The sequence below is a fragment of the Leuresthes tenuis genome, unplaced genomic scaffold (assembly GCF_036924035.1).
Source record: "Leuresthes tenuis unplaced genomic scaffold, fLeuTen1.0.hap1 SCAF_5, whole genome shotgun sequence".
NCBI classification, from domain to species: domain Eukaryota; kingdom Metazoa; phylum Chordata; class Actinopteri; order Atheriniformes; family Atherinopsidae; genus Leuresthes; species Leuresthes tenuis.
The window spans coordinates 34,876,403-34,892,486 of NW_027325359.1; the positions used below are offsets into that span (position 1 = coordinate 34,876,403).

The 16,084-nt window shown below is 44.5% G+C and overlaps 1 protein-coding gene across 1 annotated transcript; it reads left to right on the top strand.

The window, feature by feature from the left end:
* On the top strand, positions 1 to 12,581 carry has3 (hyaluronan synthase 3). Its single transcript, XM_072385304.1, has 5 exons — positions 1 to 587; positions 8,407 to 8,500; positions 8,588 to 9,138; positions 10,265 to 10,366; positions 10,703 to 12,581. The coding sequence occupies exons 2-5, from the start codon at positions 8,407 to 8,409 to the stop codon at positions 11,630 to 11,632; spliced, it is 1,677 nt and encodes a 558-aa protein (XP_072241405.1). The 5' UTR covers positions 1 to 587; the 3' UTR covers positions 11,633 to 12,581.
* The last annotated feature ends 3,503 nt before the right edge of the window (positions 12,582 to 16,084 follow it).

Here is a 16,084-nt window from a genome sequence, read left to right on the forward strand (position 1 = left end):
GAGGAGGACAAGGGTTTAGGCTTTGCTGCTGCAGGCAGGAGATGCAAACATGAGCTGATTCTGCAGCAGAGCAGCGAGGAGGAGGAGCTGAGAAACCTGGGGGGGGGGGGGGGCGAATCAGCACTGAGGGAGTCTTCACCTCCAGCCTCACCTCGGCCCCGGGCTCATGGCTGAAATCAGCAGCCGGGATGGAGAGCAGCAGAGGCAGAGAGACGGCTGACTGCAGCCCAAAACCTGCAGAGGCTGCACCGGCGTCAGCTGCTGGCTGAGCACCTCTGACCCAGCTGGGGGGCCGGATGCCCTGGGACAGTCCTGGGAGCCACAGGGAGGAGGGGAAGAAGGCGGAGGCTAGCTCACAGACGTAGAAGAGGGTGGTGGTTTAAGCTGCCAGCTGTATTTTTGGATGTGGGATCTCCTGAATTAAGCGAGCAAGCTGGAATAAAGATGTAGTGTGAGCTGGAGGAAGGAGGGGGACAGAACAAGGAGAGCGCTGTGCTGAGGGGAGGAGAGGAGAGGGCTGGACGTCCCAGATCAACGCACCGAGATCTGGGGGGAGACCAAGACAGAGGGTCCACTGGGTCAGGAAGGTAAGCGCTTCAATTAAACAGTTTATGCCTGAACAGAAACCGTAGAGAGGAGATTAATCCTTCCATCCAGGAGTTAGGATCTGATCAAACACGATGGCATGAGATTGGAGTTTTTCAGGTTTTTTAGGTGAAGAATGAATGAAAGTATTCAGACACACCAGCTGGATGGAAAAGTTTGAGGAAAAACTGCAATAAGTGACGTTAAAGTGTGCAGACAGTGGTTAAGGTTCGTGGAGTCAGACTGAAAGTTAACTGATAGCTCTGCTGAGTGTTACCTTTGTTTGGTGCCGTCTCTCCTGCTGGCATAAGCTACACTTGCTGCTTGTGTGGAGGCAGGCGGCGGCGGTTAGAGTTTGATTTTCCATGGCATCACTGTGGAGCTGGACCTGCCTGGTCTGGTGGCCTTCCACACAAAGCCTGCTGCTATTCAGCAGCCCGCTGCTTTAAAGCGAGACCACAGGTGAAGCAGCTTTGAGAGCCAGTCAGTGGGACTTCTCTGCCGTTTATTTGGCTTCACTTTGACTGTCTCAGTACTTTCTGTAAACCTGTCTCACAGTTTATTCATTGCGTCCTTGTTTTTGCTCTTTTTCTCTGCCTTTTCATTGACTTTCTTGGTGTTTTTGGGACAAATCTCATGCATATTGGTAGATTTCAGTGCTCATAAAAGCGAGACTAAATGACGTTTCACACTGTCAGTGCGACAAACCCACCTTCCTCTCTATTCTGTTGAGTTTAAAACCTGTTTGAATTAACTAGAATACTAATATTTCCCTCTGGAGTCGGTGGAGACCGAAATCAAGCTAAAAAAAAAAGGATTGAGTATTGATTTTAAAGGATTTATTTCCCCTGAATGTGTTTGTTTTCTCTGCCTTTTCATTGACTTTCTTGGTGTTTTTGGGACAAATCTCATGCATATTGGTAGATTTCAGTGCTCATAAAAGCTAGACTAAATGAACTAAAAAAATAAACTAATAAACTAAAAAAAAAAGGATTGAGTCTTGATTTTAAAGGATTTATTTCCCCTGAATGTGTTTGTTTTCTCTGCCTTTTCATTGACTTTCTTGGTGTTTTTGGGACAAATCTTATGCATATTGGTAGATTTCAGTGCTCATAAAAGCTAGACTAAATGAACTAAAAAAATAAACTAATAAACTAAAAAAAAAAGGATTGAGTCTTGATTTTAAAGGATTTATTTCCCCTGATTGTGTTTGTTTTCTCTGCCTTTTCATTGACTTTCTTGGTGTTTTTGGGACAAATCTTATGCATATTGGTAGATATCAGTGCTGATAAAAGCTAGACTAAATTAACTAAAAAAACAAACTAATAAACTAAAAAAAAAAGGATTGAGTCTTGATTTTAAAGGATTTATTTCCTCTGAATGTGTTTGTTCAGACCAGTTTCACAGCTAAATGTGAAACAGTATCATTTTGTCCATAGGACACAGTTTTTGGGATATGATTTATAATAATAATAAATACAACCCCAATTCCAGAAGAGTTTAAACACTTTAAACAGAATTTAATGGTCACAATAGAACATAAAAAACATATCAAATGTTAAAAATGAGACATTTTACTATTTCATTAGCTTATTTTCAGCTTAGCTGTAAAAACTGCAGCATCCCCTCTTCGTTTAACAACATCTGCAAACATCTGGAGCTGAGGAGACCAGCCGCTGGACCTGTGGGAGAGGAACGTTGTCCATTTCCTGTCTGATGGAGGATTCCTGGGTCTTCTTTGCTGTATTCGAATGGTTTCAGGTGGTCAAACATCTGGACTGCAGGCAGGTCAGTGCAGCAGCTGGACTCTTCTGCTACGAAGCCGTGCTGCTGGAGAAGAAGCAGGATGTGGTTTAACTTTGTAAGGCCTTCCCTGAAGAAGACGTCGCTCTAAAAGCTGTATGAAGATGTGCAGGTTATGCTGATCCCTCTCCTGGTGGAAAAATAAGGCTGAATAAAGCTGCTCAGAGTGCAAAAAGTCTGAGAAAACTTTGATGAAAGTGGTCCAGATCCACTCCAGAATCGAGTGGATTCTTCTGGCCTGGTTTTAGATTCGATCTGTTGGATCAAACAGGCTGAAACAAGCGTTTCCAGTATCTTTGGATGAGATCTGCCCAACTTTCTGAAGGATTGCTTCATCTCACTCAGTTTCTCTTTAATACCAACCAGCTTCAGAGTGTACAATGTTCAGGTGTTTTTCTTCCAGGAAAGGTAACCACAGAGTTATATACATTTAAAGCTTTGGACCACTTTCATTTCACATGAAAGCTGCTGCACTCAGCTGGTGGAGGCCCTCTAGTGGAAACTCTGCACCACCAGCAGTTATCTCTGCTTATTTCTTCATGTGAAATGTTTGTGGTGAGAAGCTGCCATGCTTGCAGGCTTGCCGGCCCTCTGGCGTTTACTCATCTTTTCATGCGTCACATGCACAGGAAATCAGATAGAATCTCTTACTCAACACACATTCAAGTTTATTCATGCAGGTGGAGTAAACCTCGAAGTCTGACGTCCTTTCGCTCGCAGCTCCATGAATAAAAAGCTGATTTTTCAGCGTAAAATAAGAAGAGTTTCGGTTTCAGACTCCTCCGTTCCGGACAGAACCACCTGTGAGTTCGGTTCATTGTTGATCAGTCTTAATCACAAGCTGATGTCATTCCTGTGGTTGACGTAGCTCCCACTTCCCCACCTTCCCCCGTCCCTGCTTCTCCTGCTCCACCCCACCCTCTTTTCCTAAAAATGTCCCTCCTCCCTCCCTCTTCGTCCTTCAGCTGTGTGAAAGTCACTGTTCTGGGGCCAGAACCATCATTCAGAGATGCCTCCTCCACCTGAGCTCCCAGCACACTCACTCACGGGCCTGAATGAAAGGAATCCTTCATCCTTCCATCCAACTGGGAGGACTTTGCACTCATCTTTTAAGGAATTGATGGAATTTTTCTCTTTGTTTCTTGTAGCATTTTGACTTGTTTGGAGATTTTCTGCAAAACGATGACCTGGTAATCCTCTAATCTACCCCGTCCTGGCTTTGGGTGTAGACTCGGACCTCTTGTATGCAGAATTTTGGTGAATCCTAACAAAATCCTGTTGGATATGTGGCTGAAACATAAAGCTTCAGGATCTGAGAGGACTTCTAGACTGTTTTTATCCACATTCACACTGAGAAATGTGAGTCTTTCTCAGAGGAGCTGATCCATTCTGAAGGCTTTAAGACCACAAAGGTTACAGTTTTTACTAAAATTCTTGTTTTTCTTATTTGAATAATGTTATTTCTTTCTTTTCTTTTAATTTCATCTTCTCCTCAAATGTTGGTCACTGTGATTTTGATCATTTTTGCTGGTTCACGGTCCCTGGTCTTTAGCACTGACTTGCTGCTGTCCAGCAGATGTAATAATTGCACCTGCACCCCCCAACCCCCCCACACGCCTCCTCTGGCCCCCAGTCCCCCGCCTAATCCCAGCTTCTGACCTGCCCACAGCCCTCTAATCAAACCGTCCACATTCGGTGTGCTTGTGATCTGTCCTGTGGCCCCCGGGGCATTCACACCACGGGACCCCAGCCTGCTAATCTACCCTGTTTTCTTTGTCCCGCAGTGGCATGAATTGGATCCGTACAGACATCTCTAAAGGACATCAATGACTCCCAAACAGTTATTTATTTGATTAAAGAATGTAAAATGTGCAACCTGAAGACGTAAAAAGTGAGTCGGCTGAGCTCAGTCACAGTTACATTTGTCCACATCTCAGTCATGGTTAGAAACTCTGAGCAATGATTGGTCTGAGCTCCTTTATCCTTTATTGATTCACTGAAACATGATCAAACCTGAACATAAACCCAGAATCTGAGGCAGAAACAGAGTTTTTTCTCAGTTCTCAGCAGCTTTAAAGTGAATATCTGGTCTGAGCTCCTTTATTCTCCAACACAGCCTGAACCCTCTGAGACAAGCTTTCTGTCATTTATTTAAGGAGTCTTCAGGAATAGTTCTCCAGGCTTCTTGAAGGACATCCCAAAGCTCTTCTTTGGATGTGGGCTGCCTTTTGTTCCGTTCTCTGTCAGATGATCCCACACTGCTTCAATAATGTTGAGGTCCGGGCTCTGGGGAGGATTCATCCCTCCATAAGACCTGTTGCCACTGATTTTCAGTCCACTTCTTGTGTCATTTGGCACAGCTCAGCCTTTTCTCCCTGTTTCCCTTCCTTAAGAACGGCTTCTTGACAGCCACCCTTCCATGGAGACCATTTCTGATGAGGCTTGGGCCAACAGTAGATGGATCAGCTGAAGGTCCAGATGCATCTCTCAGGTCCTGTCAGGTCACAGCTGGATTTCTTCCTCTTTCTTAAGGACATCACTTTCAGATCCTGTTCATCTGCTGTAGATAGTTTTTTAGGCCTGACACTTCTTCTTTTGTCCTCCACTTGTCCAGTTTCCTCAAATGTTTTAAGGACACACTGCACACCATGCTGAGATATGCCAAGTTTTCAGCTAATAGCTCTTTGGGAATCACCTTGTTGCTGCAGAAATCCTATTTTCTGTCTGTCAAACTGTGTTTTCTTTGCTGTTTTTCATAGATGCAACTAAAGAAATGGGTATGTCCTTTTAGAAAGCCTGGAGAAGGGACTTTTATGCTTAGCTTTGTAAATATATAATGATTTATGAGAGGAGGTTTTCAATTAAAATCAAATCTAACATCTCAAGTTTGAATTATTCAAGTCTGAATAAAAATAGTCTTTTTTTTCATTTTAGAATCAATCCCACAACATATGTTGATATGAAACTGATCATATTTAAATTCCAACCCTATTTAAAAGTGGTATCAGGAAAAGCCCGAATTAAACCATCCATTAATCCTAAAGTGAAAGGGATGGACAGATAGCTGAGGGTCAGCTACTCACAGCTTGGAGTTAGTTGTTCCCATCTTTACCAGAAAAAAGCCTCCATCCAGACTCTGTCCTCCACCCTTTCATTATTCCCTCATGTTCTTTGCACTTATCTTAATTTTCAAACCATTTTTAACGACTGAAGTTAACCTCTTGAACAGTTGAGGTGCAGCTTTTTGTGTGTTGAAGCCTCGACTTTCATCCAGAATAAGACAGACAGTTCAGAAATGAAAGCATCAGCTTCACCAGAATAATCAGAAACAACTTTGGACGAGACAAAGAGAGCGTACCAGGCTGAAGGCTGAATAAGAAATAAGAAAAAGCCTTGTTCCAGCTGGAGATCTACACCAAAAGCTGATTATCTGTAGGTCGCCACATGCCTCGGCTCTGGCAGAAGAGGCCAGTTCTGTCACATTCATCTGTCTAAGCCCAAGGCTGGTAGCTCATCTCCTTCCTCCACCTTGGTTTTGCACAGGTGGAGGAACAAAGCGCTCCAGACACATAAGAACCTCATCGGAGGTAAGAATGCTGAGCAGAAAAGGAGAGTAAAGAGTTCTGACTGGCTGTGGTGAAACAGGAGAGGGAAAAGGTTTTGGATGTGATCCAAAACCTTTTCCCTCTTTGTCAGAACTCTGAGTATCACATGGACAGATTCTCCAGAGCAGGTCTGATAAATCTGCCCCCTGAGCTGAATGTGATGACAGAAATATCGGTCTGTCTCTGCAGTGTGGGCCTGCCTGGCCAGGTGGGGGCTGGAAGGTAATTTCATGAATGAAAGGGGAGAATTGTTCCAGTTTGGACTGGTTCAGAGCGCTGGCCAAACCCCGGCTGGTCTTCAATTAGAGCTATTAATCCAGAGAGGGAAGAGTGGAGCAGCGGAGGGGCTAAAGGGCGGAGGCGGGGGTCGTTGTGGTATTACAGCAGAAGGAGGAACAGCGGTTGTGGTGACTGTAAGCCAGGCTCTCTGCATGCTGTGATGTCACTGATGCTGGACTGTTGGTTTAAGAGAACAAAACAGGAAGTGATGCTAAAACATACTGACAAGGTCTCCCTGTTAGAGTCCAGAGTCCCTGTTCTCAGGGACAACAGACCAGTTCAGGCAGCATACATTACCCCCCCCCCCACCGTCACGCCCCTCACACCAGCGCAGGGAGCAAAGGATGTTTGTAATATCTGGTGAAGTAGAAAGTGTCACACATCCCACTGAGGGTCAATCTCACAGTTTTCTGTTTTTGCTTCTAAAATCTGTAACATCTTATTTTCCTTTTATCATTTTTACTTATTATTTATTTATTATTACTTACTCTTACTATATTATTGCTTTAATAAGGAAAACATACATATAGTGGATATATTTTTACAGCTAAATATGTTTACAAGCAAATAAATTAACAAATATTTTCATTATTCATTCAAGTTTTCAGCTAATAGCTCTTTGGGAATCACCTTGTTGCTGCAGAAATCCTATTTTCTGTCTGTCAAACTGTGTTTTCTTTGCTGTTTTTCATAGATGCAGCTAAAGAAATGGGAACAAATGATGTGTCTTTGTGACAGGCTGCTGGTAACAAAGTGCCTAAAGATCCAGTTTAAAATGGCTTCTTTGCTAAGTTGTCTGTTCTGTGTCGACACAACACTGGTTCATCCCTTGAGTTAGGAGCCTTTTTTCTGCCTGAATGGTTCATAGCTCAGAGTTAAGTGGCTGAACAAAGAAAAAACACTGAAAATGCTCAGGAACAAGGACTGAAGATGAGGGAAAAAGCAGAAAATGTCCAAAGAAAAACTGCAGAACTGTTGATCAGGACACTTTAAAGGTTTCAGAAAGCTGCAGAACTGTTGATCAGGACACTTTAAAGGTTTCAGAAAGCTGCAGAACTGTTGATCAGGACACTTTAAAGGTTTCAGAAAGCTGCAGAACTATTGATCAGGACACTTTAAAGGTTTCAGAAAGCTGCAGAACTGTTGATCAGGACACTTTAAAGGTTACAGAAAGCTGCAGAACTGTTGATCAGGACACTTTAAAGGTTACAGAAAGCTGCAGAACTGTTGATCAGGACACTTTAAAGGTTTCAGAAAGCTGCAGAACTGTTGATCAGGACACTTTAAAGGTTTCAGAAAGCTGCAGAACTGTTGATCAGGACACTTTAAAGGTTTCAGAAAGCTGCAGAACTGTTGATCAGGACACTTTAAAGGTTACAGAAAGCTGCAGAACTGTTGATCAGGACACTTTAAAGGTTTCAGAAAGCTGCAGAACTATTGATCAGGACACTTTAAAGGTTACAGAAAGCTGCAGAACTATTGATCAGGACACTTTAAAGGTTAAAGAAAGCTGCAGAACTGTTGATCAGGACACTTTAAAGGTTTCAGAAAGCTGCAGAACTGTTGATCAGGACACTTTAAAGGTTTCAGAAAGCTGCAGAACTGTTGATCAGGACACTTTAAAGGTTACAGAAAGCTGCAGAACTGTTGATCAGGACACTTTAAAGGTTACAGAAAGCTGCAGAACTATTGATCAGGACACTTTAAAGGTTTCAGAAAGCTGCAGAACTATTGATCAGGACACTTTAAAGGTTTCAGAAAGGTCAGACTTTTCAAAAGGACTATCTGTATGAATCCAATGACCACATTCTGTCTGACATACTACAGTTTTTGGACTGAAGAGTGGGTTATAAACTGATCTATATGACTTTTATTAGTATTAATAACCTCCACTAACGGTAACATTTCTGCTCTGGTCTGGATCAGAACAGTGAACACACCCTAAGTCGTGTCATTTTAGGGACTTCTGACCAATAAATGATAACAAAAATAGAATTTCTAATGAGGGAAATTCAAAATTTGATGGATCTTAATGGATATCTTTTTCCTGCACGTTTTACTTTGGCTTAAGTTTCGTGGACTTGATGCAGTTCTGATGGAGACTTCACCTTCATCTGATCTGATTCTATTCCAGATGCCCTCTCGCTGCAGGAATGCGCTGAACATCGTGGTCACCACCCTCTTTGCTGCGGTGGTGCTCTTCACCATCCTGCTGGCCTACGTCACAGGTTACCTTCACACACACACACACACACACAGCAAAGTTAAATGAGAGTTAAACGTGACGCTCATGTTGGCTTTGTGCTCCACTGAAGGCTACCAGTTCATCCACACCGAGCAGCACCACCTCTCCTTCGGCCTCTATGGTGCCTTCCTCTCCCTCCACCTCCTCCTTCAGAGCCTCTTCGCTTTCCTGGAGCATCGGCGGATGCGGAGCCCTGCCCGGCCCCAGCACCTCCGGCGCTCCGTGGCCCTCTGCATCGCAGCGTACCAGGAGGACCCGGACTACCTGAGGAAGTGCCTGCGCAGCGTGCGCCGCATTTCCTTCCCGGGCCTGAAGGTGGTGCTGGTGGTGGACGGAAACAGGCCAGAGGACCGCTACATGATGGACATTTTCCAGGAGGTGATGGGCGGGGCCGACCAGGCTGGCAGCATGGTGTGGAAGGGGAACTACCACAGCGATGGGAGCGGTGCAGGAGGGGTCGGAGCTGGGGGGAGGAGCACGGTGCACATGGAGGAGGCGGCGCGGGTGGCGCGCCTGGTCAGGGGATGCCGCTACTCCTGCATCATGCAGGAGTGGGGAGGCAAAAGGGAGGTGATGTACACAGCCTTTAAAGCTCTGGGAGACAGCGTGGATTACGTTCAGGTAAGAGCCAGGGAAGAAGACACATGTATACGTGTTAGTCCGACTAAAAGCGACAAACCAAATGATCCAAAGTCAAACTAACGCATGCAGAACACGTGCGCGGGGCCCAAACTGGCCCACAGGCTCTCTGTATGTTTCAGGAAGTTACAGAAGAAGCCGTGAACATCCAAACGTGTGCTGAATGTATGAAATGCTCAGATTTAGTGCCAGTTTAGCTAATATTTGTCAGTTATTCTGGTGTGTGATAGGTCGACCAGAAAAAGCCTGTACAAACAAACTGAAGGGGGGCGAAAAGGGGCATAACTCCACCTACCAGAGCAAAGTCTGGCATGCTGCATTCAGGGAATCAGTTCCTTTCATATTAGACAACAGAAGTCCAATTAAATGACCTGCAGCTCGACTTAACTGAGCACATAAACCATCATTTGACTGCACTCGAACGTCTTTACTTCGAACTAACAAACCAAATGCTGAAGCAGACACCAGAGTGTCTGTTTGTCGGTGTTTTATGGACTTTAGAGCAAGCTTGACAGGAGAAGAGGCAGCTCGACCTCCTGCTGGCATCCAGATGGTCGTATGCTGCTCCTCTACACACTGGACCTCTAATGTTTGTCTTAAAAAGTGAGCAAAATACATAAAGAACCAAAGTGCACGCTCCACAGTTCTCCACAGAATGGGTTGGTCCCAAAAAGCAGCCAAACTCATTTTATTTGGACAAGAAGGTGGAGCTGCACCGTCACCCTTAAAAGCTGAGATCGTACAGTTTTTAAACATATTTTCAAAAGCAAAGCATGGACTTTATGGCATTTTGTCCAAAGACCCGAATTAAATTAAAGGAAAAGGACAGTTCTCCATCAAATCTGCCCCCCAAAAACATTTGTAACTTCCAATGTTACTGAGAGAATTTATGAGAACAATAGATAATGGCTCCTGAATTATGTATTCGAGTCCGGTGGGGCTCCAGCTGCTGTGACCTGCTGTGGGTCAGAGGTCCCGTCCACAGCTGATCGGGTGCCGGGAAGCAGCTGGGCTCTCTGTCAGCAGCCTCTCATTCTCTGCTGGATTTTAGCATCACTTCTAATCAGCATCCCCCTGCCTTTCCTGAACCTCTGTGTTGCTTTCACAGGTGTGCGACTCCGACACCGTCCTCGACCCGGCTTGCACCATTGAAATGCTGAAGATCTTTGAGGAGGACCCGATGGTGGGGGGGGTCGGTGGGGACGTCCAGGTAAAGTGGAGCCATGAAAACTGTGGTGAAAGTCAACTTAAAGAGAAAAAGCACTAAAGATGCTGTGTTTGCATTTTAATTAATGTTTTACTCACTCACCAGGAATAAGGCCTCAGAACACCTGCATGTCTCCATATAACGGCAGCTTTGGTTTGTTCAGATTCTTATAAAAACAACTTTAACCTTAAGGACTGATACTAATAAAATTGATAGCAGAGAATCAGAGCCTTCCATGCTTCAGAAATCCAGAAAAACTAATAGTAAGTAACAGATGGACTCCACAGCTTGCATACTTTAAAGGTTCTGCTGACCCTTCTTCCTTTCTCTATCCTCCAGATCCTGAATAAGTACGATTCGTGGATCTCCTTCCTCAGCAGCGTGCGCTACTGGATGGCCTTCAACATCGAGCGGGCCTGCCAGTCCTACTTCGGCTGCGTGCAGTGCATCAGCGGCCCTCTGGGCATGTACAGGAACTGCCTGCTGCAGCGCTTCCTGGAGCCCTGGTACCACCAGACCTTCCTCGGCTCAAAGTGCAGCTTCGGGGATGACCGCCACCTCACCAATCGGGTGCTCAGCTTTGGCTACAAGACGAAGTTCACGGCGCGGTCCAAGTGTCAGACTGAGACGCCCACACAGTATCTGCGCTGGCTGAACCAACAGACTCGGTGGAGCAAGTCTTACTTCCGGGAGTGGCTCTACAACGCGCTGTGGTTCCACAAGCACAGCCTCTGGATGACCTACGAGTCTGTGGTCACCGGCTTCTTCCCCTTCTTCCTGGTGGCCACGGTCATCCATCTCTTCTACCGCGGGCGGCTGTGGAACATCCTGCTCTTCTTGCTGACGGTCCAGCTCGTCGGCATGGTGAAGGCCACCTACGCCTGCTTCCTGCGCGGCAGCCTCGTCATGATCTTCATGTCGCTCTACTCTCTGCTCTACATGTCCAGCCTGCTTCCGGCCAAAATATTCGCCCTGCTTACCATCAACAAGGCCGGCTGGGGCACTTCAGGCCGCAGGAAGATTGTGGTCAACCTAATCGGGGCTGTGCCGGTCACAGTGTGGGCTCTGGTGCTGCTCGGAGGCGTGGCTTATACGGTCTACTGTGAAACCCAGGAGCCATTCAGCGAGACTGAGAAAGCTTTGCTGATAGCAGGGACGATCCTCTACGCCTGCTACTGGCTCATCCTGCTGGTGCTTTACTTGGCCATCGTAGCCAAACGATGCAACAAGAGGGAGGAACAGTATCACCTGCCATACGCTGAGGCGTGAACCAGAGAGGCTGCTGGGACATTTCACTGCAGTAGGACTCTAGCGGGGTCTCTGTTGACCTGGTGAAGCGCTGGAGCTTCTTCATCACTGGTGCTACAAAGATGTGAATCTGAACTCTGAGAGATGACTGCAGCTCTCCCATTTCAATCACGCTCACTGGTGCTTCACACTGAACCAAGCAGAACAGATCCAGGTCATAAAGACGTGGGTACAGGTTAGCTGCAGAACCTTTAATCAGTACAAAGCAAGAAGTGACCAAACAAAGCTAGGCTCCTATTTCGGATGCAATAGCCTCCTTCAGACAGGCACAAAGCTGACTTTAAAGGTGGTGCAACAGAAGCCCTGACTATGCAGGAAAGAACAGAGTCGCCAGTGGAAAATGTGTCAGCCAGTGTAACAATGTGCGCTGATCTCAGGACTGTGGGAATCTTTTTTTAGAAAGTACAGAGATAAGAGAAGAAGGAAGAGTTTGAATAGCAGAAAGAAGCAGAGGCCTCTGTGAGCAAGACTTCTGATCCAACAGCAGCTAACGTTTGTACATTTGTTCTAAGTAAAGTTTGATTTGTGTTCAGTCTGGCAGGCCTTAAAGGTGACATATTATGACCTTTTTAGTAATTTGCCCCTTTTTCTGAGGTCTCATTGAGATGTTTAAGACAGGTTTTGGTCAAAATACCTGTTGGTTTAAGCGCAGCGGCTCTTATCTGACCCCCACTGAAACAGCTCTGCTGCAACACTTAAATGTGCGAAACTCTGCCCTTCAAGTCCCCTGCAAGTCCACCCACCATTAATTACTGCATTTAAACCTTTATTACTGCATCTATAACAATATGTTAGATATTAACACCATTAAACAACTGTAACATACCTTATCCACACAGCTGCAGGTTGTCTGAGTTACAGAACGGAACCGTTCAGCTAGAAAGCTTCAGCTAACAAAGTAATGTGGGAACAATAATGTTCATCTTTCAGAAAGGAACAGCAGTAACTCCTTAGAAGTTACGCCATCTTCATTAGCTAAGCTGTTAGCGTTAGCTTCAGCTAACAACGTAATGTGGGAACAATAATGTTCATCTTTCAGAAAGGAACAGCAGTAACTCCTTAGAAGTTGGTGTACGTCATCTTCATTAGCTAAGCTGTTAGCGTTAGCTGCTGCTAACAAAGTAATGTGGGAACAATAATGTTCATCTTTCAGAAAGGAACAGCAGTAACTCCTTAGAAGTTGGTGTACGTCATCTTCATTAGCTAAGCTGTTAGCGTTAGCTGCTGCTAATAAAGTAATGTGGGAACAATAATGTTCATCTTTCAGAAAGGAACAGCAGTAACTCCTTAGAAGTTGGTGTACGTCATCTTCATTAGCTAAGCTGTTAGCGTTAGCTGTTAGCGTTAGCTTCAGCTAACAAAGTAATGTGGGAACAATAATGTTCATCTTTCAGAAAGGAACAGCAGTAACTCCTCAGAAGCTGGTGTACGTCATCTTCATTAGCTAAACTGTTAGCGTTAGCTGCTGCTAACAAAGTAATGTGGGAACAATAATGTTCATCTTTCAGAAAGGAACAGCAATAACTCCTTAGAAGTTGGTGTATGTCATCTTTATTAGCTAAGCTGTTGGCGTTAGCTGTTAGCGTTAGCTGTTAGCGTTAGCTTCAGCTAACAAAGTAATGTGGGAACAATAATGTTCATCTTTCAGAAAGGAACAGCAGTAACTCCTCAGAAGCTGGTGTACGTCATCTTCATTAGCTAAGCTGTTAGCATTAGCTGCTGCTAACAAAGTAATGTGGGAACAATAATGTTCATCTTTCAGAAAGGAACAGCAGTAACTCCTTAGCTAAGCTGTTAGCGTTAGCTGCTGCTAAAGGAAGAAATATATCAGTAAATAAACCATGAGGAGTTATTTCTCAGATGCTTCCATTTCCTTGCTCTGAAGTTCAGGCTCTGAGAGCTGGAACTGAACCTCTTTGTGGCTCAGTTCCTTCAGTCCAGCGTTGAACTGGACCAAGTTGTTAAAACAGTGGGATGAAAAGTGTTTGCTGCACATTCACAGTCTTTAGCTAACTCTGCTGGAACATTAGCCTCAGATATAGTTTATCCACTGGGCTCTTATATCCTCTGAGGCTGCTGCTGGATGGAAGATGCATGCTCCTCAGTGCAGCTGACAGCAGAACATTTCCACCAGAAGCTGGCTTCATCCGCCCAGCAGGGTGGATGTGAGTGGGCGGGGCTTCAAACGCCCAAATATACGCTCCAAGAACAGAAAAAAGGGACTTTTCCATAATATGTCACCTTTAAGACATCTACTGTAATACATGTGTGTGAAGAGTAACTGGTTGCTTTATTCATCCCTCCTCTACATACTGAGTGTAAACTGGAAGCAACGAGCTTCTTGGTGGAAACGACCGTCTTCAGCCCAACCGAATGTCAAATTGATCAAAAGTTAATTTAATCTGTTTATGTACCGCAGAATTATTGTTTTCCAATCATCACACAGATTAGGAAGCTTGTTCGACGTGTTCGGGTTGGTAAAATGTGACAAACTCAGGAATCAACAGCGATGTTCCTGTTATCTGATGATGTTTTTCTCCTCATACACCAAACAAATGCAGCTCCTGGTAGAAGTAGCCAAGCTGCTTGCACTGTTTATGTCATAACTCTCCATCAACCGGGTCTTTAGTTCCACTTTTGAGACACTGAACATGGCGAACACCATTTAGAAAAACACCTGTCAGCATGATTCACTACATCTCTTCAACACTTTCTCCTTAACTTCCTACAACTGCTTCTTCACAACCAGGTGACACATATTTGTATGAATATGCATTTAAAAATCTTTAATTTAGGTCAAATATTAACAGATTAAAAAGATTTAGATGGACACATTTCTCCAGAACAACATGCTTATTAACGATTAACTACAGTAATGCAGTAAATCATGATTAGAAATGCTTATCACCATGAACTGCCGTCTATTAATGAAGAAAAATATCAGCAGAAACAATATATGGCAATGAAATTAATACAGAATGAAGTCAAGTTCAATTAAGTTAACTTTAAGTTGATTTGAGATTATTTAAATGATTTTCAAACACCACATTTTTTACCTTTTTAAATTTCCATCGCATGTATGCAAATTAGGGGGCGTGGTTATCGAGCTCCGGAAACCACGCCCCCTAATTTGCATTCCGCTCTGATTGGCCGGCTCCACAGGTCTGAGTGGGCACCCCCCCAGTATACAGCTTTAGAAAGTCAAAATATAACACAGCATCTCATTGGACACATATTTTCCAGGATTTTCCATGTCAGACCTGGAACAAACCCTGATTCAGTGCAGATTTTATTCAAAGATTATTGAAATTATATGAAACCTGCACAAAAACGCAGAGGCTGACCAGCCAAAAAGTAAAGTTCTGGTCTGTAAATGTTAAAAAGATCAGATGTAATCACATGAAATGGACCTGAACACACCCAGAATGCAGAGGAGGAGACGTTCAGCAGCCTGGAGCTCCTTCAGCACACATGTTTGTGTGAAAGCTGGATCCAGAGCCGGGACGGTTCAGGACCGGTTTCCAGACCACGTGGTTATTGTTCAGCAGCTCTGAGACCAGCTCGCCTCGTGTCTCAACATCCGACACCAACAGCACAATCACCTGCTGCAAGCAGACAATCCCCACATCTCTTTGCTCCCCGGTGCTGTTGAGCAGTGCCAGAACTCACCGTTGTCCACCGAGGTCCAACTCTCAGTGTCTCGCAGTTTCATTCAGAGATTTTTCTTAGATATTGTCATGGTGCCAAATTCCATTGTGTAACAGTGACGTTTTCCTACTGAACAAGGTTCTTTTAACTCTGGACATTTGGGTCTTTTTACATTAGGTCAGCAGCTTGGAGGCTGAACACCAAAGAGGTTTCCTTTCAGTTACGTTTCAGCGGACTTTTCCTTCTTTAAGTTATAATTATATTGTTCTATTTTGAGCTGACTGTACAAGATTAAACATTCAAAAAGGACCCGTGCATTAAAAGAAAGATGTGTTTCTGATGCTACAGGCTCTTGTTTCTTGGGCTGTTGGAACATTCCAGTCATTAAAAATGCTGTTTCAGACACAGTCCTCCCATTCATACCCAACAGTTTCCATCATATAACATAGAACTTGAGCCTTTTCCCTCCGGCTGCCGGCTTCAATGCTCCGATGCCATCTTTCGTTTGCTGTGTTGCACGTTGGCTTAAAAGAGTGAAACATTTCAGGAGAGTTTAACGGGGAAAATTAAGCATCTACCTTTGGGTTCTTCCTGGAGGATCCTGGAGTGCAGATGAGATCATCTCTCCTGCATGTTCTGGTGGTTCTCATTAGAAAAACCTGCATTTTATCTCTTCCCCAGCAGAAAAGAAGTCAGTTTTTATTTAAATGAAGAAAAATGCTTTTTAATGATCTTAACTCTTAGTTTTTTGTCCTATTTTAGGAC